This window comes from Prionailurus viverrinus, chromosome A1 (assembly GCF_022837055.1).
Source record: "Prionailurus viverrinus isolate Anna chromosome A1, UM_Priviv_1.0, whole genome shotgun sequence".
NCBI lineage: Eukaryota > Metazoa > Chordata > Mammalia > Carnivora > Felidae > Prionailurus > Prionailurus viverrinus.
The window spans coordinates 118,033,577-118,059,561 of NC_062561.1; the positions used below are offsets into that span (position 1 = coordinate 118,033,577).

Here is a 25,985-nt window from a genome sequence, read left to right on the forward strand (position 1 = left end):
TACAGCTGAAAGGTATGTTAACCATGGTCACTCCAGGCAGGGAGATGACTTTTTTTTAAAAAATATTTTTAGTGTATTCTATGTATTTGCTGAAATGAAGATATCATAATAGTACAGGAAGTGGCTTCAGACAGACCATGGTAAGAGAGAGGAAGACACAGAGAGTGGGTATAATAATGGCAGAAGTCTACAGAAGCATGTTTTCTGATGGCTTCAGTATTCTCAGTGAAGTAGGAGGACTGAGAATGAGGGAGATATTGGGTCTTTGAGAAGAGAAAAAGTGTGAAATTATCATTTAGAAGAATAGGAAGTTGAAGGTACTCGAAATGTTTAATATCCAATTGCTTGGCAGGATCAAGGGCTAAGCAACACTGCAAACTGAGCGGAGGAGACCCAGAAGAAAGAACAGCCAGTGAGGTAGGAGAAAAAGTAAGAGCATCTGCTGTCCTGAAAACTTGAAAAGTCTATCATGGAGGACCAAATGTTTGCTTTTCTCCAGCCACTTTCATCAGCACAGCTACCTGTACAGGGCAAGGAGAGACTGTGGTTTTTGCCAATCAACTATGATAAAATCAGAGAGAGGTAACAGAAGGGGAAAAGATCCAAGAGAGTGATAATTATGATGATGAACCATGGAATTTTAGTTGAGGAGGAGAGTGAAGTCATCAAGGAACAGAAAGACAGTGAAAGGTGGTAGGACAAATGGACTGGAAGTCCCAGGGGGTGGCGGTCAGGATACTAGAGAGAGAAGTAAAAACATAGAACATGCGTGGCATGAAATTAAGACTGTGGAGGGACTGCAGTTTTGGTGATGACTGTAGGAGGGAATGGATGAGGTAGAGGACAAGATCACTGCAAAAGAAGAATTCAAGGAAGTGGGAAGCCAAAATACTGGCAGGATCATGACCCTTTCATACAGAAATTGCAAAGAATTAAGGTGGAAGTGGTACTGGAGTACTGCAAATTGCTAACCTGGCTGAGAGAGGAGTAACTTGGGATGTTAGTAGATCATTGGCACTAAGAAAGGAACTGGTGATGTAATTTGATGTCATGATATTCAAAATTATGGGTTTTTAGCCAAGAGAAAGGTGGTATGATCTTAAAGTGGCAAAAACAACAAAGAGGACATCTATACCATCTCTGGGTCCAGGTCCATTAAGATGAGATTTATGTGAAAAAAAAAAAAAAAACCATCACAGGAGAAACACAAGAAGGAAATCAGTGTTGAGGGAAATCCAGGTTTCTATTAGACCAACAAGGTTAAGTTGATGTTATCAGAGACTTTGCTTGTATTGGACCAAGAATTCCAGAGGGCACAGTGAATGGGTTTCAGGTGCTCAGGTAGGATCAGAGGAGGAGACTGAATAGGAGATACATAGACCCTTAAGGGGATTCGAGTATGGGATGTGAGGACGACCTATAGTAATACACACCAAGATAAATAGCATAATATTAGATCCAGTGAATTCAAGGCAAATGGTGATGGAAAGGTTGAGAGGAGAGAGGAGTATGTGAAAGGGATGGTTAGGTTCTTTTTTTATACCCCTGGTGATGGGCAGAGGACAACCCAAATGTTCAGGGCTCCTCATTACCCCAGGTGATAGGAGATTCAGGTTTTTTAGATGATGAGGAAGTGCCCTCTGATATTATGGAACTTCCCAAGTACTTTGCACTAACTCATAGACTGATCCTACTTAGAACCCAAGAAAATTAGTAATTAAAAGACAATAATCCCAACAAATATTCACTTGAATAGCCCTTGGAGTCTTAATCCTATACACTTGAGAGCAGTAACGAACTGATGGAACAGACATCTTTCTGCCAAGACATTCAATGAATAGAGTGGAGCATGCTGAGCTCTTACAAAATCTTGTTTCTAGGGGTTAAAGTTGCAGAAACTGTAAAGATTCACTTGGACATTTCCTGATAAAAATCCACTGAAAGAGTGCCCCCTAGTGGACAGAAGAGGATCACAGGGAAAAGGAAAGACCCTTTGATCTCTGGGGAAAGAAGGGATTGCTTCCCCACCACTGGCTACACTTGAAGCCTGAACCAAACAAGTTCTGGGAGAGCAACAGAGGATTGTTGCCAACAGTTCTGACCTGTGGGACAACAGCACAAACACTGGGATCTTGATGCACACAGTCAAATCCTAATGAAAATACTGTTACTGTGTATGAAATTTGCAGCTCCTGGTCAAGATCTTACTTTTAGGCAGAGTTCTTTCTAAATTACTGCTGATAACCACTTGGAGAGCTGTTCTGATGATGCCCAAAGTTGCCACAAGGCCCCTCATACTTTTTAACAGGGAGAGGGTTTAACCTACATATTGTCTGTCCAATGCACACCACTAATGGAGGTTAGCTTGTGGATCTTAAAAGCCCAGAACATTTTTGGATGGAAGGAATAAACCTAAAAAGGAAAATGTCACTGTTACCTAGCACATCAGTTATCACTTCTTACACCATTCCAAGGACAGAATTTTTCATGGGATCAAGTCATTAACAAAAGAGAGTAAGAGTTAGAAGGAAAGCTGAATGAAAAACTACTTATCTCATACATACAAATAATGACCTGAGGTCACCACGGTGATGAAAATGCTCCTTAGGAAAAGATGAAAAAAATTAAAATTTAACTAATGAACGTGTTCCCAAGGAATTCAAAAGGCAGAGTCAAGAAAGAAACCATGATAAAAGACTCCTTGCTGATCACCATAAGAGGAGTGAGAAAGTAAAAAGGGCTAGAAGTTTTTATAGCACTGCCTATCAAATCTGAATTCATAATATTCCCTGGCAAGGAATAAATCACCTGAGGAAATTTGTGATTTATAGAAAGTCAAGAGTTCAGAAACAAGAGACTAATCGTTAAGAGAGAAAAATGATCAAGAGAACTTGTAGTATACATTTGAGGACTGGCTCCTCTCTCTGGGCTCTTACTTAAAAAGGCCCACATCTTCCTGAACCGTAATGAAGAAGTGGCTGGAGACCTCTGACTAAGGAGGGAGATGTAAAGAGTGAGGTAGGCGTTTTCTTTAAGGTTCATTCCTGGAGTAGGTATACAAGAGGCTTTAGGGATCAGTAAAATAAAAGGGGGATACAGCTATGTCTAACAAGTAACGGAGACTTGTGTTTAGCAAATGAGAAAGGAAATAATGCAATATTATGAACACCCACTGTCCAAATAACTTCCTCATCAAGCCTGGCAACTACTAGGCTGAAATCATCTAAGCAGAACTTTTATTGTAATAGAGAAGCAGGTCTTAGTTCTCCAACTGGATTCATTGCTACAAGTGAATATACTAGAATCAAAACATGTCTCTTCTTCTTCAACCCTAAATATCCAGTATTTCACCTACTTTCCCTAATCTGTTATTTCTTTTTTATACTAAGAGTCACTGCCAATTCAAGGACAGAAGTGAAGTGCCTGAATGAATGAAGTAGTTGCAAAACTACTTCTTTCATCTTTTGTCTGGAGCTAAGCTTCTGGAAACATTTAGGGGAGGGATATACACTTCTGGAATGCAGAGGGCCAGAGCAAGGGACTTTGGAATCAGACACTCAAGAGTGAGAATCCTGGCTTTGGCACTTACTATATAGACTTGTAAAAGTTATTCAAATTAGGTCTCTAATTCTTTATCTGAAAGACAGAATATTTACAGAGTGCTAATGAGTATTTATCTATTGTTTAATTACATCATCAATATTAAGACTATGAAACTGAAACTGTTTACCTACCTGACAAAAAGGATTAAGGATGAAAATATTCTGAAATTTTACATGGACATGTTTAAAACATCAGAAACAAAAGAAACCTTGCTTTTATAATCAGGAGACCTGGGCCCTTGGAGGCCTACCTCTGAAGCTGCTAAAGCCTGAATTTCCTTACCTGACATAAACTTTAACTAAGATCCTCAAAGTCTTTTTTTACTCAAGTGTTTTTTTTCAGGTATGTTGTGATCAAGGGGCTACTTGGGAACAATATGCATGGAGTTTGCCAACCTGAAGCACCAAGAGAAGGAAGTTCAAAACTGCATCAGGAAAGCCAAGGGCAAATTAGCCCTGATCACAGTGGGAGTTATACATGGGATGGGGTCCCTATGCAGTACTTCTGCCTGCTACCTGAGACCCCTGCAGCAATGGCATTAAATCAACTATTCTGTTCCCAAGAGACATGTTAAATAAGTCCCAATATTCAAATACCTCTTGTATCACCAGAGATTCACAGACTAACTCAAAGGGGAAAAAAGCAGGCAAACAGAGAAGAAAAAAATAAATATCAGACATTAAAGTCAGTAAAACATTAAAAATCCAAAGAAAAAATTATTTTTAAAATGGGGAGGCATTTCTTTTTTGGGGGGAAATGAATGAAAACATAGATGTACCATGGGCAACAAGCAGCAGGAATGTCCTGGTGCATCTGAGTGCTATAAGTAACTTAGAGTTGGGTAAACAGTAAGTACTTAGGATTATATTTGACAGAGAAAATAAAACCTCCCCCAGGAATTTCTTTAAATCATTAAGATTTAGAATGTCTGGAAAACTCATGATTTTGTAGTTTTCAGAACACACCCTCAAGTGTTTCCTAATGAAAAGACAGGGACATTAAGACAGTGTGCCAATTTAACAGCTGCAAATGGTAACTGAAACTAAAGATATTTAAAGACTAGCTAGAGGGGTGCCTGTCAATCAGTTAAGTGTCTAACTCCTGATTTCGGCTCACGTCATGATGTCAAGGTCGTGAGATTGAGTCCCGTGTCCGGCTCTGTGCTGGGCATGGAGCCTGAGTAAGATTCTCTCTCTCTGCCTCTCCCCTGCTTGTGCACTCAGCAATCTACTAGTGAGGATTATTACTACACAAAAATCAATAGTCCATTAAACCAAACTAAAGAAAATTTAAAAAAGAACCAAGGCTGGTAGAAAGTTAGAAACTTAAATGAAAAGAATGTCGTTTCTAGGGCAGAACCTGAGAACTGAAGGATCATTAAAAAGTTTGGTTACAGTGCTGAAAATGACAAAAGATAAAGTCTGGCTTGGGTATTTTTAACATACCATCTATCAATTCACAGGGGGAATAAAATGCCAAGGAAAACCATTAAACTGCAGAAAATCCCACTCTCATCAACAGTAATATGAGTGTACAGAAGTAGGATGTGACCAAGGCAGGAGGAAAGGGGTCCAGCCAGTATGCATGCACAGTGGCACTCAGAGCACAGCTGCAAGAAAGCAACTTAGGCCAGAGCCAACAAAGGGCTAGATTCTGTGACCTTACAAATTAGGAAATCATTTGATTTTGAGTTTCTCTGTCAACTAGTCTTTGGTGATATACTAGAGTAGGGTAAGTTGTCATTGTCATGGTATTTTTCACTAAGAGGGTGGAAGTAATCCACTGTGCTGGGCTTTAGTTCAGAAGATGACAGCTCTTCTGGAATACAAGGCCACTTTGCCCTGAGTGACAGGGCAACATGTCAAGTCTGAGCACAGCGATCTCACACTCTCAGATACATGCACATATCTAGGGACCACCAAAGACACCTAGCAATGTTAGGCTCCTTATAAGAAAGTGCAGCTTGGTCCCCTCAGATCACTTAAGGAATAAAATAAAGGGGCAGGAGGAGGGCAGAGAGAAGATGGGGAAATGCTCAAAAGTTGCACTTAGTTTCCATCACTAGGGTCATAATATACCCCTAAGTAAATAAAAAAGCTTTCAGATGGAAATACAAAATTAGTGGGCTATAATTGTCATTAAATTCAAATACTGTATTCTTCAGGGGAAATAACTACAAGTGCCCCATCATAAGGCAGCACAAAACCACAAAAATTAGGAAGTGAAGAAAGAAGAGGGCAAAAAGATCAGTTCTTCTAGAACAAAGGGGAAGATACAAAGGTGAAGAAGCAAGAATTTATACCAAAAAAAAACCATGGACCAGAAGACAAGATCCCTAGATCTGGTCATCTAACCTTGGGCAAGGTACCTACTCACTCCAAACATGCTACAGAATGGAGATAATACACATCCTGCTTATCTCTTAAGGCTTCTTTGCAGATCCAAGAAGTAACACATGTTAAAGCAGGTAGAAGACTACAAAACACAACAGAAATGTAAGGTAACAGTATTAGTACTTCAGGTGTGGCAGCCTGGACTTAAAATAACTTTCTACCCTGTCAGTTAACATCACAGGTACTGAGCCTTCTGGACTATTAATTTAAAAAAAAAAAAACAAAACAAAACAAAACAAAAAAAACCTGCAGTAGAGATATCAATCCCCGATCTCTCAGTCTTCTTAAGAGAAATCACTTTACATCTGCTTCATCTCGCTCTAATGTTCAAGATACTCAATTAAAAGGCTCTTCTGTATTCTTACCTTTTGAAGCTGGAGGGAAAATGGCCATGAAAACATCAAATATTGAAAAGAAATGGAAGGGAAAAAAAAAAAAAAAGAATCACACATGGCTCTGTTACTATAGACGTCACTCAATCACCTAAGCTATTCAAAACTCCACCCAACCCTTTATGAGTGTAGGTCTAGGATGGCACCTTAAAGACAGTGTCAGAATCCGTTCAAGGGTATTATTAACAGGGGCCTAGACTGAGCTTCTTGTCACCTTAATCTCATATCCCCAACAAGTTATACTGATATAAAATACCCATATACAAAACAAACTGGGGGGAAAAATACCAAAATGCAACAGTTTTCTTTCTCAACCTCAGCATCCCCAGAATACAAAAATATCTTAATTCCTTCCTAACAGGAAAAACCACCTCTCTTCAACCCTCACCCAGGGACAGGAAAAGAATGGAAAACCCACTTAAAGGACACTCCAAGTCCTATCCTGGCCCTGGGCATGAAAGAGGAAGGTACTCACTCTTGGTCTGGGCAGAAAAGGTAAGAGTAAGTTTGGCGAAAAGTTCATTGTTCTCAAAACGGTCCTCCTTCACTTTTGTCCAGAAGCAGTCCTGGGACAGGTCTTCAACAACAAACTGTGGATAAAGGCAGAGTGTTGAGTTATTAAGCTGAGCTCTGTACTTTCCAACCTGGAAAATGGATTAACATGCAGAAGACGTGGGTAGTGGTTCTCAGCAAAACAGACTAATCCAAGACACAGAGGAGCCGCACTCTTCATGGTAGGATCAGGAGACAGTGCTTCCAGTTTGTTTTTTGGTGATTATTCAAGAACTAGATTCAGTTATGCTACTTATCTTCCTCCTAACCTCAAGTCCTCTAGTTTTAGAAGTATTGAGGATTTCACATCTTCCCTTGCTGTACATTATATTTTTCCCAAAAATTTAGCTATTAACTATGACAAACGGAAAAAAACAATTTAACTATGACAAATTAGTTTATGAGTTTATTAGTTTATGTTGTATCACTAGGCTCTTTTAACTTGGTTTCTTTAAGCAGAAGGCTAATGCAGAAATCACAGGGGCCTCAAATGCACAGTGGAGGAAATACTGTGCCATGCAAACATGTCCTCTGTAACTCACTGATGGCAGAGAGAGGTATCAGGATGTATCCAAAAGCCACAACTTTCCAGATCAGCACTACTGTCAGCAGCTCGCAAACTGGTGAAATGACTATTACCAAACTGTTTGTTACCATGGCACTCATAACCTCAGAAAAAAGACCAAAAACATTAACTTAAAGATATGTTTAGGGTTTGTAGCAGAGAATAGGGCTCCAAGAACTCTCCGAAGTGATGTCTGCCATACAGAAGACGCCTAACATGTGCTGAATAAGCAGAAGCGTGAATGGAACCTGAAGACAGATGTTAGTCGTAAGAAAGGGAAGACCACCTGGGCACAAAGTAGGAAAGTGAAGTGGTTTCTTAATATCTACTAATGAGAAAAATGGACAGAAATTCTCACCTTGGACCAGTTTGGCCTTCGGAGCTGCACTTCTGGCTTATAAAGCTTCTTTGGGGTTAATCCAAATGGCAGAACTGGGGCTGCAGGAACTCCAAATCCAAAAGGGGGAGGTGGAGGCATACCCATTCCAGGTGGAGGTGGAGGGATTCCAGGACCTCCAGGAAATGGAGGGGGTGGAGGGATTCCAGGACCACCAGGAAGAGGGGGAGGAGGAGGGGGCATTCCTACTCCTCCAGGTAAGGGAGGAGGGGGTGGGGGGATGCCAGTACCCCCAGGCAAAGGAGGGGGTGGGGGGATACCAGTGCCCCCAGGCAAAGGAGGAGGTATAGGGATACTAGCACTCCCAGGCAAAGGAGGGGGTACAGGGATGCCAGCACCCCCAGGCAAAGGAGGGGGTACAGGGATGCCAGCACCCCCAGGCAAAGGAGGGGGTGGGGGGATATCAACAGTACTTCCAGGCAAAGGTGGGGGTGGGGGGATACAAACACCCCCAGGCAAAGGAGGGGGAGGTGGTGGAGGAGGAATGGTACCACCTCCAGGAAGAGGAGCTGGTGGGGGTATGCTAACCACCCCCGGTAAAGGAGGGGCTGGGGGTGGAGTAACAGGGCCAGAGTCACCAGGTAAAGGAGGGGTGGGGGGGACAGGAGCACTGCTAGGAAGGGCTACAGCAGTAACGGCAGCGGCAGCGGAGAGAGAAGCCATTTCTTTCTTGGCATCTTCCAGTTCCTTAGAAAGCTTGGCAACCTAGAGGAACAACAACAGTGGAAGTACTCCTCCCTTCACTCAGGGACTACTGGGGTTGGAAGGGACCTACAAAATTACTTAATCCAAAGTTCTCATTTTTACACACACAGACACTGAAAGTAATCAGACAGACTCCTCAAGTCATACCTAAAGTCACAGATATTTAGGGACACAAACTAGAATTCAGGTCTTCATGTTCTTAGTTTAGCATGCTTTGCATTAAAAAGGCAACTTCAACCTCTATGTTAAATTCTCCCTTTAATTAGAAAATACAAAGTTCAAGCAAATCAAATATTCTAGTGATAAAACCATGTAAGTGATCAACTTATCAGATACCATATTTAAGTGTTTGTAACTTCAGGGGTGCCTGGGTGGCTCGGTCACTTAATGCATCTGACTTCAGCTCAGGTCATGATCTCACAGTTCCCAAGTTCGAGCCCTGCGTCAGGCTCTGTGCTGACAGCTCAGAGCCTGGAGCCTGCTTTGGATTCTGTGTCTCCCTCTCCCTCTGCCTCTTCCCCGCTAGCACAGGTGCACACTCTCTCTCTCTCAAAAATAAACAAACATTAAAAAAATAAATACTTATAACTGCAAAGAGAGTATGGGGATAAATCTGTCCAGAAATAGCTAAAATAAGAGAAAATTGGCAAATATGTGAAGAGGTAATTTGGATTTTACTCCTGAATGTCTTAGAAGACCTTTAGTTTTAATTCTGGGTAGTACTGTGACTCCTTTTATTCTCTACGTTGTATTTTCCAAATTTTCTATCTTATGTATTACCTCAAAATAAAACAAAAAACAGTAAATGATTTTTAAAACATGCACTATCTAACTAGATTACCTATTAATAGCTGAACCCTCCCGAGGAATAAGGTGTCTGACGCCTGCTGCAGACAGGCCTATCATGAGGCTGCTGATGGCTCAGAGGTCACTCTGCCTCCCCCGCTCAGGCATTACCTCCCCTGTGAGTTGAGACACCTCTGCTTCCAAGTCCTGTTTCTTTGTGGCTATCTGCTGCTTTTCAGAATCCAAGGCATCCTTTTCTCCCTGAAGATCCTGGAGCTTCTGCTCAAAGTCACTTTCCATCTTTTTCATTTCTACCTGTAGCTCATGTCGTGCTGTTAACTCTGAGTCCAGCTAAAGGAGAAAGGAATTAGGCTCTTTGTAAGCTCTCCATTCCAGCAAGAAGCACAGCGTTATTCCCCAAAATTCACTATTTTGTCCCAATGCTTTTAGAGAGCTCACTTTCCCAGGGAATGCCTGGGAAAAAAGACCACCATGATTTTGACCTTAAAATCAAGGTTAAAGAAGGGGGAAACCAGGGATCATTTCCACAGTCTATCTAATTTGGGGAATTACAAAAACAAACAAAAACAACCTAAGACAAATACTGTATGATTTCACTTACGTGTGGAATAAAAAAAAACCAAAAAAACAAGAAAACAGATCAACAAACAAAAAAAGCAGAAACAAACCCATAAATACAGAGAACAAACAGGTGTTTGCCAGATGCAAAGGGGGTGGGGGGTAGGCAAAATGGATGACGGCAATTGGGAGGTACAGGCTTCCAGTTATGGAATGAATAAGCCACAGGGACGAAAGGCACAGAAGAGAGAATATGGTCAATAGCATTGTAATAGTGTTGCATAATGACAGATGGTAGCTACACTTTGTGGTGAGCACAGCATAATGTATAGAGTTGCTGAATCACTATGTTGCACCCCTAAAATTAACCTAACATTGTGTGTCAACTATACTTCAGTTAAAAACCAAGCAATCAAATAAACCTAAGATTTTAAAGAAATTTAACACCGTTAAAACATTTCACCAGAGCAGCTATGGTGGACAATCCCAGCAGCCTCTAGGAGCAAACCCCCATCAACCGCAATAGGAGTCCGTAACAACTAAAGAGGAAAAAAAGAATTCACACACATATTCCTGTTGTTCTAGGAATAAGAGGCCTGAGATGCCAGCAAAACTGCAAGAACTGTCACTGTTATTCATGAGAGCCATCTGTCTTTTCCTGTCCTACCCAGGGGATCAAGAACTGTGTACCACCAATTCCTCTGGATCACATCCATGTTAGTTTCTCCAGTGACTAACCTATACCAGAAAGGTTTCTCCTAGGAACCGCTACTGTGTGCTGAATGTTTGCTAAGTATCACAGGTAACAGTTTCACATGTCCGAAAAAAACATAATCCTTAAAAAGGGAAAAAAAGACCCCAATTTTTTTGATCTCTCATACATGCCTTTTTTTCCAACTCTGTAGCTTTGGCTTCAGATTTCTCCACCTTTGTTTTATCAATCATTTGATCTGAAAAGAAACAGAAGAATCAGTAAAGTTCCCAATTCTCTTGTCTTTCCCTCTCACTACCTAAATCCTTCAATATAATGGCAGTCTTCTGTCCATTTTCTCACTTTTGTTATACTTCTTACTGTTCTGCACTAAACAAAGAAATGAAACTTTCTATTGAGCTCAACACAGAATTTCTGGGTGCCTGTGATGTGGTAAGGCCGCCACGCTGGGCAGCATGGAGAGTGCCTACAAGTGGTACTTATGAACTTCTGAGACCAGGAGTCAGATGACAGCTGAACTCCCTTCAAAAGGTGGGGCGATGTGTGAGTGGTGGTACATTCTTAGTTTCACACAGAAATAAACTAAAGGTCTGTATATTCCTAACACAGATGTTGATGATCACCTAAGGACACAAATGGAAATACCTGGAGACTAGGAATTTATCTTCCATGAAACTTTCATTGGAGAAAGACACAAAATGAAAGGTAGAAACAATGTTTTAAGGAGGCAGATAGAAGAATATGCTTACCAATCAACCCCTCAATATCAATCTGGAGGTGCCGGCACTTGAAGTCAGGATCAGCCCCATTCTTGTGCAGAACTATCTGAGAAATACATTCTTCAATCAGCTTATAGTACTGTGGTCTATGGAAGAAACAGAACAAGGTTATCAAAGGAAAACCAAAATACAATTCTCAGAAGCAATCAGGATCAGGAAAAGTTAACTGCTTTGATAAATGAGGGACCTGAGGATAACTATTCCAGAGAAGACCTTTTCGTAAAACTAACAGAAGTATGTTGCCAGGCTAGGCAACTCCCTCTTCTACAGCAGCTACTCCATCTACTTCAGATAATCAAAACTTGTTGCCATCTGCTTCCTAATGCCAATAATTTCCCATCTCAAAATTCAGGCTTGATCCTTTCTGTGATAGACAGCACTACTGCTTACTCTCTACTTCTAGGTAACCTGAAAGAACCTTAAGTGGGTTCCTCCCTTTGCTACCATCTTTATCCCACCCACCTCCCATTTCCAAAATGGGAAGGACACTTTACGGTATACACTGTGATCTCTTCCATACAGCCGCCCTTCAGTCAGATTAAAAGGACAACTGACAACTCTTTATATATCTGACTGAAAATTAAATGTAACCTTTGTCTTTTCTTTTTCCTTTTACAGTCTTTGAATTTAAGGATTTTTCTCTCTCTACTTCGGCTCAAATTTAATACTTCTCACAGGTATACCATCTTACCTAGCCTCATAGTCATTTCGGACCAAGAGTAGGTGCTGCAGGATGGACAGGAAGTGTGGCTCTGCCTTTGAATCCTTTACTGTGTTTAGGAGAATCTGGAAAACTTCACTGAAGTCAGTGGAAAAGGGGAAGAGGCTAAGGAAAGCATATATTTAGAAACTGTTTGACAGGTCGATTGCCCAACTCTTGGGAAAAGTCCCAAGATGCCACTTCTATTCTAACAGCTATTTCCCCTGTAAACATTACCCAAAACTTTAAGCTCCATAAACTTCCTAAGGCCAAGGGACCAGTGAGTTGGGTGGTACTATACACAGAGACAGAGGATTCCCAGTACTTGGCTTGAAGATCAAGCAGTAGACAGAAATGAAACAATCAGTACCCATAAGTCACGTGTGTCAAATAGTGATACATAGCCAGACTACTCCCTCTGTCAGTCTCAGGGACACCCACAAGAAAGCAAATGACAAGCCTACTCCCCGACTTGTGAATGTGCACCAAAAACCAGCTCTACACCTTCGTAAACCAAGCTCTTATGTTCTAGGAAGTCTATACACGTTTTGATGGCTACTTCCATGCTGAGCAACCCTCAGATCACCTTTCCTAATTTCTTTGGTCCATGCTGAGGTAAATAAAGCCCACAGCAATCAAAAGACACCTGCCTCACCTACTGAGAAGACACACAGGCTGATACCCTGTTCAGAGTCATTACCCCACACCATTTCATGCAGGGATCTATAATGAATGTCTCATATGTCTTGAACCCAGTCCATAAAAGGATATTCCATCTCCATTCGAATGTCATCCAGCCGTCCCTTCAGGTCATAGGAATCCTCTTCCCCTTGCTCATCAAACACATTTAGTTGCACTCTCATATCATCATTTTCAATCTCTCGAAGATCCTGTCAATGATCAAAGTACAAGTCAGGGAACCCAGAAGCATCCTATGCCAGCTAGAAACCCAAGCCTTTCAACCTGGTTCTTAAATTGAGAGCGAAAGTGACCCCAGAGATGACTGAACTATCAAAGCAGGCAGCAGGCAGCCTGGCCTCTCTAATGAAGAGCTGCATCTCACCTGCAACACCTGATGCAGCCCCAAGCGCATCAGTTCACTTCGGATGTGAACTCGGAAGTCAAGTTCTTCAGCTGGTGTGATGAGAGCATTGATCAGCTGTAGACATCCCACCTAAAATAAGCAAATTCGGCACTTATGTCATTGTAATCTGCTAGAGATCAAGATTCCGTTCTCTTTACATGAGTGCTGAGGACCCCAGATGTCACGCAGAAGATGCAGTACAAAACCACAAGAAAAAATTTCTGCTGGCACCATTTAGATCTGATTCGGGCCCAGGTCTGGGTCGCTCAGAAGTCTAAATGATTCCAAGGATTTGATGGTATACTCTGTACTAGGCCTTGGCTTTCCCAGCACTTAAAGAGATAGCATGCCCTTTCACCAGCTCATAGTAAGGAGAGCTGCTTTCTCTCTGCCTTCTCAGAGAGCAAATCCTGAATGATAAAATAAATATATACAGACTCACCTCATTTAACTGAACTTCACTTTATTGCACTGCTCTATATTTGTGCATTTTTTACAAACTGAAGGTCTGTGGCAATTCTGTGTTAAGCAGGTATATCAGTGCTAATTTTCCAACAGCATTTGCTCACTTCTTGTCTGTGTGTCATGTTTTGGTAACTCTCAGACTATTTCAAAGTTTTTCATTATTATTTTATTTGTTATGGTGATCTGTGATCAGGGATTATGACTCTCTGAAAGCTCATATAATAGTGAGCAGTTTTTAGCAATACCGTTCTTGTAGACATAATGCTATTGCACACTTAATACACTACAATACAGAGCAAACATAGCTTTTATATGCATGCATTAGGAAACCAAACAATTCATTTACCTCACTTTATTGACCTATTTGTTTTATTGCAGTGTTCTGGAAGCAAACCTGCAGTTCCCCTGAGGGATGCCTATACCTGGGAACCATTCCGTGTGTTCTATTAAAACATCAAATGAACTTAAGTCCTTCCATTTTGAGTTCTATTATTGGGCACAGTTCAGAGGATATACTTGCCTTGAGCGCAATGGAGGTCCCACTTTTTAATCCATCCAACAATGGCTGGAAGCGTTCTACCTCATCCATCTCAGCTCTTTCTGTCATTGCCTCCAAAACCCTTTCATTCCTGCCCAGGAAAAAGGAAAGGGAGAGAAATGTCCAGGTGCCCTGACACACACAAGCACAATAGGTAGATTATACAGTGGCACAAATCAGTTAGGAAAAGAACATTACCAACGCCCAGGTTTTCAATATTATTCTCCTCATCACCTAGGTCAGGAGCCAGAATCTGCTGAAAGCTAAGAACCATCTCCTTAGAAAAATGTATTCTCTAAAACCCATTCCTAGACTCCTATCTATGGATACCAAATTAAGACACCTGTTCTATGGAGTATCAACTGGTACCACTTTTGGAGGGGTATTTAATAGTACTGGTTTTTAATGAATTTAACATTTGGCTTACTTCTAGAAACTTACTGAACATAAATGCATAAATGTGAAAGAATATATGTACAAGGATGCTCATTATGGCATCATTTGTAATAGTAAAACTTAACACCTAGAGCAGGGGCCAGAATGTGCTAAGAAAAAAAAAAAATGTCACCTAAAAAGTCTAGCAATGGGGTAACTGTTAAATAAATTGTGGGATATACATCCTATAGAATTCTAAATAGCCACCTAAGATAATAAGGTAGATCTGTAAATACCCACAGAGAAAAAATGTCCAAGATCAACTGTTATATTTAAAAAAAAAAAAAAAAAAAAAAGGTAAAAAGAAATGAATGGTATGATTTTGTTTGTATTAAACCAAACTGCTCCACAAAAATAAAAATCTATCCTAGGCATGTGATTTGTTTTACAGAAAAGTTACATCTTTCCTTCGTTCTAAGATAGCATCTTTTGGAGCAACAGAAGGTATCTCATAATCAAGGAAAGACAATATATTTGTCTATGCTAGAAAAAAAATCAATGAGATTGTACCAAGCCATTAACACTGGCTACCCCTGCAGAATAGATTTACTAGAGGGATAAGGCTGTTAAATTTTACTTTATATGTTTCCATATTTGTTTGAGTTTAAAAAATAATGTGTTACTTTTGAATTAAAAAAACAAAAAAGTAAAAGCAAACTTTGTCCTATTAATGTCCTACAGACATTAATGGAGATCTAGGAGATGCTTTGCTATCCCACTGATAACCACAAGTACACTGATGATAGTGCCACACACCTAACAGTCTTTTTTTTTTTTTTATCTTTATTTATTTTTGAGAGAGAGAGACAGAGTGTGAGCGGGGGAGGAACAGAGAAAGAGCGAGACACAGAATCCGAAGCAGGTTCCAGGCTCTGAGCTGTCAGCACAGAGCCCGACGCGAGTCTTGGAATTGATGAGCCATCAGATCATGACCTGAGCCCAAGTTGGATGCTTAACCGACTGAGCCACCCAGGTGCCCCTGCAGTTACAGTCTTTCTTAAACATTAAGATTCATGGTGTTGGGGTGGCTGGGTGGCTCAGTTGGTTAAGCATCCAACTCTTGACTTTGGGTCAGGTCATGATCTCATGGCTCTTGAGTTCGAGACCTACATCAGGCTCTGCACTGACACTGTGGAACCTGCTTGGGATTCTCTCTCTCTCTCTCTCTCTCTCTCTCTCTCTCTCTCTCTCTCTTTCTCTCTCTCCCTCCCTCCCTCCCTCCCCCACTCAATGCTGTCTCTCTCTCTCTTTCAAAATAGATAAACTTATAAAAAAAACATTCACAGTGTTCACATCTTCGAAGAGATATGGTCTTACCTAGTATTTAAGACAAAGTGGACACCCACTCAATTTTCCTCTAGATTAGGGAAGATGGTAAAAAAACAGAATGTAGGAGAAAACGCAGTCACATACATGTCCTCTGGCTGTGGTAGGATACAAAGAGCAGAAAGCAGCTTAGCTGCATCAATCATCATGTTGGGAACAGCAGGATCCATGGCTCTGACCAGCAGCAGGATTCCTTCTTCTGTTTCCAGCATGGTCTTGATTCCAAACTAGTAGGACAAGAACAGAGAAGGGAAGCTTAATGATGACAGGAAGTAACCAAGGACAAAGTCAGGGTTATTATGGATTGAAAGGTGTTCCACCTAAATTCATATGTTGAAGTCATAATCCCCAGTACCTCAGAATGTGACCTTACTTGGAAATAGGGTCATTGGCAGATGTAATTAGTTAAGTTACAACAAGGTCACACTAGAATAACGTGGACCCTTAATCCAGTGTGACTACTGTCTTATAACAATGAGACATGGGGACACACACATGCACATGGGAAGAACATCTTGTGAACATGAAGGCAGACATTGGAGTGATGCATCTGAAAGCCACAGAATGCCAAAGATCGCCAGCAAGCCACCAGAAGCCAGGCGAGAGGCATGGAACATACTCTCCCTCACAGCCCTCGCAGAAGGACCCAATCCTGCGAACACCTTGATCTTGGATTTAGAGCCTCTAAGAACTGTGAGACAATAAATTTCTTGTTAAATACAGTTTAGTCCAGTTTATAATACTCTGTAGAGCAGCCCTAGCAAACTAACACAGGGGTAGAACTTTCCCGAGCTAAACAGAGATAAGCATAGCAAAATAATTTTATACTAAATCAAACACAATTCTAGGTCTTCAAGAACAAAAGTCTTTAATTCTTGTATTTTTTTTAATGCCCCCTCCCATCCAATGGAGTAAATTAATTATAAAAAAAATTAAACAATGAGGGGGCGCCTGGGTGGCTCAGTTGGTTAAGCATCCAACTTCGGCTCAGGTCATGATCTCATGGTTCATGGGTTCGAGCCCTGTGTTGGACTTTGAGCTGACAGCTCAGAGCCTGGAGTTTCCTCCAGATTCTGGGTCTCCCTCTCTCTCTCTACCCCTCCCCTGGCTCATGCTTTGTCTCTATCAAAAATAAACATAAAAAATTTTATTAAAAATTTAAAAAATTTTTAATATTTTAAAAATTAAATGATGAGGAAGATATATCTGCACTCAAAAGCAAACAACTGTGAGATCCCTGAGTTTAAATACTCAACAGACAGGGGTACCCAGATGACTCAGTCGATTAAGCATCCAGCTCTTGGTTTCAGCTCAGCTCATGCATGGTCTCACATTTTGTGAGCTCAAGCCCTGCATTAGGCTCTGCACCGACACTGTGGAGCCTGCTTAGGATTCTCTCTCTTCCTCTCTCTGCCCTTCCCCCGCTCTGTCTCTCAAAATAAACAAACTCCAAAAAAAAATTAAATACTAAACAAAGAAAAAAAACAAAGATTCTACGGTAGAAACAGTCTGGAAAACAAATAACCAAAGAATAAAATAAACCTTCCAAAAACAAACACAGGTCAGGAAATTCAATTAGCAAAACAAAGTATAAAAAGAGGAAGGAAAGCAAACCTACCTTCTGAAACAGACATCAGAACTGGAGAAAAAAAGGTCCACAGAAACATACTTAGGTGACAATCAAAAAGTTGTAACACTAAAAGGGAACACTACACTTCTTGAACCTCCTATTCCTAAGTCCTTTTTTGGAGTTTGCCAATAGAAAAGATAGAACAGGGATCATGATGGGGGTTGGAATGAGAATAGGAAAAATCTCACCTTGTTGTTCATAAAAGCTTTCAGGCAACGAATGATCTCATGCTTGTTACGGCTATCGTAGCCTCTGTGTGTAGAAGACATAATCAGTGAATTCCCTTTATTCTATACTCCTCTGCCACTTGACTTTTCAATCTTGCAAACAAGGGTCTTCAAAACATCCCCAATTAGTAGCCGAGTAAATTCTAGTACATACCACTTTGCCCTGAAACACTGGCAAAAACAGGTAGCTGAAGAGGCATTGCCACCATAAGACCTTTGGTTAATCCTGCAATCCAAGAACTTAATACTACATTAAAATCTCCTCTTTAACTCCCTCCAGGCTTCTAAGTGCTTAACTCCATCAAGATAACATCCCATCTATTACTGCTTGCCTCACTACTTCTAAGGTTTCAAGCTTGTACATTCAGGAGGTATAGGCCTGGTGTTTTGTCTTGGAAAGATCCCAGGAAATAGAAAAGTCACGGTGGGTCAGACTGGCTTCAAGGTAGCGTAAGACAGTCCAAGGTATCCCCCAAACTATCTCAACCTTGAAGACTATCATAAAGCCAGTCCCAAACTCATGAAGTGTACTCTAAGACTTTCAGGTCCCAGCCAGACCAGGTCCCAGGACAGCTATGGATGAAGTCCAACCCCACTTCCAGATAGGGTCAGTTATGCTACGAGACCCACAATCTTATGTGTTATCCACCATGTTCCTCTTCCATTTCCTGCATCTGTAATCATCCCTCAGCCTCTAGTTTGCCCTAGGTAAACCTTGTTCTCAACTAACAGCATATTCTCCTGGTCCACAACTTCTCATTTTATTGCCATTTTCTCCTTTAGAGCATACAGACAAGTTCCCCACTACCCTCCACTGGGAAGATGTCAAAACTTGGAAGTCCTCACCCAGCAGTCTCCTCTTTCTCATCATGGAGTCGTTTAAGGATGTCCAATAAAGAGGTCAGACCCTCAGCACCAAATGTTTGCACCCAGCTGTAAGGAATAGACAGAGACAATGCAATATCAATAATCGATAACTGCCCAAATTCTACCTGGCAACTCTTTACTCCCAATCCAGAATTCTCAGACATCCTGACTCCACCAGTAAACCCTAACTTTGGGCTCTTATTCTTGTTACCACTTCAGAATCCTCACCTGACAGGGTTGTTGTTGAGGGAGACACGAAGGGACTCTAGGCAGCTGAGCAGAGGCATATCCCGCAAGCCTGACCTCAATTCTTGAATGTACATCATAGCAGACCTAGAACTCTCCTTCTGGCTCATGCCCTAGATGGAGCATATGGAGAGATTAATCAACACTGGACCCAATCAGCAAATGGACTAGAATCAGTCATTACATTATGAATATCAAGGCAGACACACATCATAAATACTACCAAACTCTGTGGGACTCATAATTTCCCATCCCATTCCCCATAGACTTCGTGAAGATTGAATCAGGCACAAAGTATGTTAAGAATGGTAACTCAAATGAGAGTAAAACATGAATAGACTTATACGACAGAATAAAAGAAGACTGATGTAGACACACAATGTTCTAAGGAACTGGTACAACAAACAGGTCCAAGATGAGGGCAGGGTCTCCCACGTCATGGGTACCTGCCCTAGGACTCACAGCCTTAGAGGTGTGCAAGTATTGGGACACCATCTCTCTCTTGATGATAATATCCTTCTCCCTCAAAGGTTGCTGTTTCTCCTCGTTAAGGTTCATATCCAGCTAGTAGAGGAAGGGGGAAAAAAGGAAAAAACAAAACTGCATCAAGTTCCTTATAATTTTTCAGTGTTTAATATTTAGTATATTTAGTGAGAAGCTAAATTAAATAGTTACTGAATAAATAAGTTTTCCTGATCCCTTGAGGTTTAAGCTATCACCAGGTAACGAAAATTCCTCAGGGATAAATGTTAATGGTTAACATTTTAGCATAGATTCCTACAAACACTTTTATACTCTTAATGCTTTTCCTAACAAAAATGGCTTTTTAAAATAGATGAAAAAATTTATTTTATTATTGAAAGAAAAGCACACATACTGGTTTTGTACTTGGAATGGATCTTAAAAATTTCCTCTGGATGAATGGCATCATCCAAACACCCACAAGATGTGCACCACTCTCAGGCATAAACACCCAATACCCCTGGTTAATTCAGTCCCTGTACAAACTTCTTTCCCATGAAGAAAGAACTAGAAAAGTCTGATAAAGCCCCTCAACAGATATAACTTGGGTGTATTATTGAAGAAAAGGCACTGCTTGAGCCTTTGTATAGCCATGTGTCTGAGCCCAGTACCTTGATGAGCACAGTTTAACCCAACAAGTCTGAAATAGTATCTGAAATGGGGAAAGGGTAGGGGTAAAATAGGTACTTTCCATTTCTTCTCTTCTACTCTCCATTTCTCTCTCTTCTCTTTCGCTCTGTGTGTAAGACAGAGAGAGAGAGAGAGAGACAGAGAGAGAGAGAGAATGAAACACTGCCTCAAAATAGTAATACTGTGATGTTTTTCTGACCCAATTCCTGGTGCTTTTTTTCTCCTTTTACAGATAAACTGAACACAGAAATTGCAACGTACGTGGCCTTCAGGTTGAATCAGACCCCAAAACACAGTATATTTTGCTTGGCTAGCTCAACATTTTAAATTTGGAAGACTTCATATTAAAATACAGATTTCTACCATCACAAGATGCAGTCATCAAATTTCAGATTGTGGGTAACTCTAGAAGTCAAATGATTTCTTCCACAAAATTTCTGTAGTAATAGCAAGGATAAAAGAGAGGGACGAAACCTGTAATAAAATAAAACTTAAAAGAACATTCATACAATGGACCTAACTTGGAACTGTGATTTGAGCGAACAAATGGTTTTCAAAAAAATGATCTAATGGTGAAATTTGAATACTGGTGAAATTTGAAAGCTGGTTATGATAGTTGATGCTATGAAAGAACTACTGTCTCCAAAAATTGAAGATTTCTGGCTTCCTTAGAAAATACAAGTATCTGGCACTACTGGCATTTCCAACTGGAGTGCTACAGAGCCTACTGCCACTGAATCACGGCTGGCCTTCCTAACAGGCCTAAAGTCCTTCTGCATCTGACTACAGTCCTCACTCCTTTTCATCATCTGCTATCTGGTCTAACTTATTCCTGCCAACTCCCTGGCCCCCAAAGACATGTAAATTGGCAGTCCAAACCCAAGAGATTGTGTTAGGCTCACACAGCACTTGGATTAAGAGACAAACTAAAAGCTTTTACTGAAAAAAGAATAATAGTGCTGGCTGAGTGTTTACTATATACCAGGCCCTGTGTTAAGAATTTTAAGCCCATGCTCTCAATTAAATGAGGTCTGCCACTAGTCTCCATTTGAATCTGAAATCCTATATCCAGGCAATATAGAGGTCTTATGAAACCTTAGAAACAAGTACTCAAAACTTTTCAAGACTGAGCGCTAGTGGACATTCACTGAGTGTCCTCTTCAGTGTTCCTCACTGAGGACAGGAAATTAAGTCACATCCTTGTGTACTGCATTACTCAACTGGCTTCAACCATAATCTTTAAAGGTCTTCTAGTAATTGTAGCATCAGATTTCTCTTTCCAGATTCACCACTAAATAGAAGACATTCAGCAAATTATGCCTTTCCATTACTCAGTCTCTTCTCTAAGATTCTTTGTGAAACTTTACCTACCCTGGCTAACCCAAAGGTAGTCTCCACACTACCCCATGAGTTGGTGCACTCACCTTATGTCTTTGTGGCTAACACAATGCTGGGCAGGACATTAAGGAGGTGGTCACTGATCAGATATTTCCAAGCCTAACTCATCAATTCCAATCTTATGGATGGGTGCTTATAAATTTAGTCCCTTTGTTAATAGGACTACTAATAAGAACCTCTCTGTTGGGGCGCCTGGGTGGCTCAGTTGCCTAAGTGTCTGACCTCAGTTCAGGTCATGATCTTGCAGTCTGTGAGTCCAAGCCCCACGCTGGGCTCTGTGCTGACACCTCAGAGCATGGAGCCTGCTTTGGATTCTGTGGCTCCCTCTCTCTCTGCCCCTCCCCTAATCACGCTTGATCTCTCTCTCCCTCTCTCTCAAAAATAAACAAACATTTGAAAAAAAACTAAGGGGTGCCTGGGTGGCTCAGTTGGTTAAGTGTCTAACTTTGGCTCAGGTCATGATCTTGCAGTTCGTGAGTTTGAGCCCCATGTCGGGCTCTGTGCTGACACCTCACAGCCTGGAGCCTGCTTCAGATTCTGTCCCCCCCCCCCAACCCCATCTGCACTCTGTCGCTCTCTGTCAAAAATAAACATTAAAAAAAAAGTTCTCTGTCAAGCCTGGAACTTTTGTAATTAAGGACTAATTAAGTGAGTAGGGGATGCCTGGGTAGCTCAGTTAAGTGTCGGACTCTTGATTTCAGCTCAGGTCATGATCTTGCCGTTGTGGGATCAAGCCTGTGCTGTCAGCACAGAGCCTACTTGGGATTGTTTCTCACATTCCCTCTCTGCCCCTCCCTGTCCCTCTCCCATGCTCTCTCAAAATAAACAAATACTTTGGGTAAAAAAGGGGCTCATTAAGGGAGATCATGCCCAAAAGAGTACCAACCATGCCCACAAATGCATTTTCAGAAAAAAAGCAATGTTTTGGGGTGGGAAACTTACCAGCATCTGTTCAAAGAGTACTAGAACTTGCTCGTCTGAAACATCTTGCAATGACTGTGCTGTGGGATCATCCCCATATGCTGCAGAAGAATTTCTATGAGCAGAATTGGGCTTTTCCTTCTCCTTTTTAATTCTCATGCTGGTAAATCTCTCCAGCTGAGAAAAAGAAAAAAGTATTAACAGTTATACATTTTCATTTACACAACAATCGACACATCAAGTAGCCAAACTCTAGCTTCTTATATGTGCAAGGTTCCTCTGGTTTGTGGGCACTTCGAGGGTCTTCTGACATGGGGGTACCTGGGTGGCTCAGTCGGTTAAGTGTCCAACTCTTGGCTTCGGCTCAGGTCATGATCTCAAGCCCCATGTTGTGCTCTGCGCTGAAAGTGCAGAGCCTGCCTGGAATTCATTTTCTCTCTCTCTCTCTCTCTCTCTCTGTCTCCCCCTCTCTCTCTCTCTCTCTCTCTCTCTCCCTCCCTCCCTCCCTCCCTCCCTCCCTCGGCCTTCCCCTGCTCATTCTCTCTCTCTCCCTCTCTGTCTCTTAAAATAAACTTTAAAAAATATCTTCTGACATGAAAACAAGAACTCTGACATCTAATTTAGTATACTGACTCTGTACTCTCACTTTCATCCAAAGATAAGAGATCTGAAGTATTAAGATTTGAAATCTCTCTAAAATGAGAAAACTTTGTTCTTGAGCTCTCTGACCATTTCTAAGCCCTCTAGCAGCACTGAACTGACAGAAAAGAACATAGTGTACTTTAGGGATATATAAGCCACCTCTCTGCCAACCAAAGACTCATGAACCATTCCCCAAAACTCAAGTACAGATGCTCAAATCCAAGAGCCACCAGTAAGCTGCAGTTTGTTCGCTCCACCTGTTTGAAAGTAAAAGTTAAGTATCTGCAAGCACTGGGGGACTTCAAGTGATAGGGGTTGCATCCAGACTGCAAGTCAGTTATGAATTTAAAGAATGTGCCTACCCTTGGAAACCAATGAATGCCCCAGGGAAATGCATGCAATGGGCCAAACACAGAGCAAAGAGTTAGGGAAAAGCTTTGGGAGGTTCTGAGAATAGAGCCAGTATCACCATTTCAAGTTATAGAAAGTCAAAGTTATGACAACTGATAAGTATCACAGTGGAGGAAATGAGCTAGGACATGCACATGCTGAACAAAATTTCCTTACCTCATCTGCCATGAGCCGCTTCAGAGTCTAGGAAACAGGAAAAAGGAGGGAGAAGAAAGAGAAGATAGATCAGTGAAATTCCAGGAAATGTCCCAAACACCAGATGGATTGGGGGGAAAAAAGAATAAGGTAAAAGGATCTAAGTTGCCTTCCACAAACTAAAAGATTTCAGCCAAGTGTTCCTTAGCACATTCCCTTAGCTAAGAGGCATCAAGAGTTTTAAGGTCACTAATACCTGATACTGGGGGGGGGGGGGGGGGGGGGGAGGAAGTAAAGACCTGCACAGACTCAATCTGATGACCAATACACCTATGAAACATACTCTATTAGTAAACAAGGACATGCCAACTAAAACCACAATGATAATGCTTCCCACTCTTAAGATGGGCAAACATTTTCATGTCTGTCTAGTTGTAGAGGAGCGGGAGCTCTCACACTGTTAGTGGTAATGTAAATTGCTCTGGCCACTTTGGAAACCAGTAAGGCATTATCTAGTGAAGTTAAATATGTATATGTACAACTCATCAATTTCTATAAATCTACCCTGCAGAAACTTGTATGTATGTACCAGGATGTATATAACAAGAATGTTCATAGCAACACCAGAGTACCTAAAACAGAGACCAATCCCAAGAGCCATCAAGAGTAGAACAGATACCATGTATCTGTGGAGAACAATTATACGGAAAAATTAAATGAACTTAGAGCTACTTACAAACATTAAAATTGAATTTATTTCATTTATATGCAGTTTAAAAACATGGACACTATATTATTTAGAATATAAAATTATAAAAGGAATGATGATCACAAATGTCAAAACAGTGCTTACTTGGGGTGAGTGGGTGAGGTGTGACTGCAGAAGGGGAAAAGGGGCTTCTAAGGGGCTCACAATATTCTACTTGGTTTCATTATTCTATGTTTTATGTTCTCTTCTATGTACATGCCATACTTAGAGAAAGAAAGAAAGAAAGAAAGAAAGAAAGAAAGAAAGAAAGAAAGAAAGAAAAAGGAACAAGCAGGGTGGTAAAGTAGGAATTCTTTGCCCTAATACTTAATTTTAAACCATTATTTCTTTTTGCTCATGTTATTAAGTCAGTTAAATCCAGTGTGAACTGTGAATCTTAACTTTTCCCACCATGGTCCAGAGGAGGTCAAGCTTCCACTGACTGAGTGCTAATCACATACCTGAAGCTGTTAAGAACCTTGCTCAGAATCGATGGAGTTTAAAGTTACTTTATGTGTGCTGTTAACTAGGGACTGAAGATAGAAGGATGGTGAGGCAGACAGCAACACCCAAGGAGACTAACAGTTCTTTTTGTCACCACCCTTAGTTACTACCTGGCACTTGCGAAAACAAGCTACAAAAAGGATGAGGATGTACAATTTAGGTTGCCACAGCCACAGTTAAACTTATTTGCACCTAGAGCAGTTGCTTCTAGGATCTGGTCCTCCAAACTCAAAATGTTCCTCAGAACCAATCAATAACCCCAACCATTCTGGGACGGATGTAACACAGGTAACAGAACTTGAGTCTAATGAAACAGTGCCAGCTGGATTGCTCACAGCTACAGGTTAAAGTTAAAGAAAGGAAACCAGCAACTTGTTCCTTCTGCCTACAGACTTTATTTCCTTTCTGCTCATCCCTACTAACGCTATGTAAGTTTACAGAATTATTATCTCCTGCTTGACTTACTGTAACAGCTTCCTAACTGATCTCCCTACCTCCAGTCCTGTCTACCCAACACTAAATCCATTATCCATATTACATCCAAGAGTAATCTTTCTAAAATGACACGGTGTCCATGGTATTTCCCCATTTAAAACACTTCAATGGCTCCCTACTACTACCCTCAGGTTAAAATCCAAATTCCTTAGCGTGGAATAGGACATTCCTTCCTGGATTCTCCCCCTCATCTCTCGCAAACCCTTGCATCCCAAACTAGTTGCAGGTCCACAAATAGATCATGCTGTCTTACCACCCCAGACTTTCCCTAGGCTGCTCCTTCCCTCAGTCTAGACTGTGCTCTCAAAGCTAAATCAAACAGGCCCTGCAGGATGATACCTCCTCTAATTGGACAAGTGCTTCTCCTTATGTTTCCACAGTAATAGGTACTTGACTGTCTCATAGCACTACTTGTGGATTACAATTGTCTCTTGACTGTCTGTCTCCTCTACCCCTTTCCAGACTAAGTTCCTTCAGGGCAGAGCCTGAGACTCAGTCATTATATTTCCTATGAACAAATACCACCATCTGGGGCTGCTTTCCTAAAATACCAAACCCGGAAGAAGCTCTCAAATCTATTCACTGTGTCAATGAAAAA

At 41.1% G+C, this 25,985-nt stretch overlaps 1 protein-coding gene across 2 annotated transcripts in view; it reads right to left on the reverse strand.

Annotated features, from left to right (window-relative positions):
* DIAPH1 (diaphanous related formin 1) overlaps window positions 1–25,985 on the reverse strand; it is a 103,403-nt gene that overhangs the window by 53,248 nt on the left and 24,170 nt on the right. The window contains exons 2-18 of one of the 2 annotated variants that reach the window (XM_047853816.1): window positions 23,662–23,688; window positions 22,474–22,629; window positions 19,444–19,545; window positions 18,964–19,094; window positions 18,715–18,801; window positions 17,830–17,893; window positions 16,099–16,238; window positions 14,233–14,341; window positions 13,227–13,337; window positions 12,935–13,053; window positions 12,155–12,271; window positions 11,434–11,549; window positions 10,858–10,922; window positions 9,565–9,744; window positions 7,864–8,607; window positions 6,864–6,978; window positions 6,362–6,370 (exon numbers count right to left, since the gene is read on the reverse strand). In XM_047853816.1, the coding sequence (XP_047709772.1) occupies window positions 6,362–6,370; window positions 6,864–6,978; window positions 7,864–8,607; window positions 9,565–9,744; window positions 10,858–10,922; window positions 11,434–11,549; window positions 12,155–12,271; window positions 12,935–13,053; window positions 13,227–13,337; window positions 14,233–14,341; window positions 16,099–16,238; window positions 17,830–17,893; window positions 18,715–18,801; window positions 18,964–19,094; window positions 19,444–19,545; window positions 22,474–22,629; window positions 23,662–23,688 (2,392 nt within the window). The remainder of the gene's footprint in view (window positions 1–6,361; window positions 6,371–6,863; window positions 6,979–7,863; window positions 8,608–9,564; window positions 9,745–10,857; window positions 10,923–11,433; window positions 11,550–12,154; window positions 12,272–12,934; window positions 13,054–13,226; window positions 13,338–14,232; window positions 14,342–16,098; window positions 16,239–17,829; window positions 17,894–18,714; window positions 18,802–18,963; window positions 19,095–19,443; window positions 19,546–22,473; window positions 22,630–23,661; window positions 23,689–25,985) is intronic. The other variant, XM_047853809.1, reaches the window with a different exon arrangement.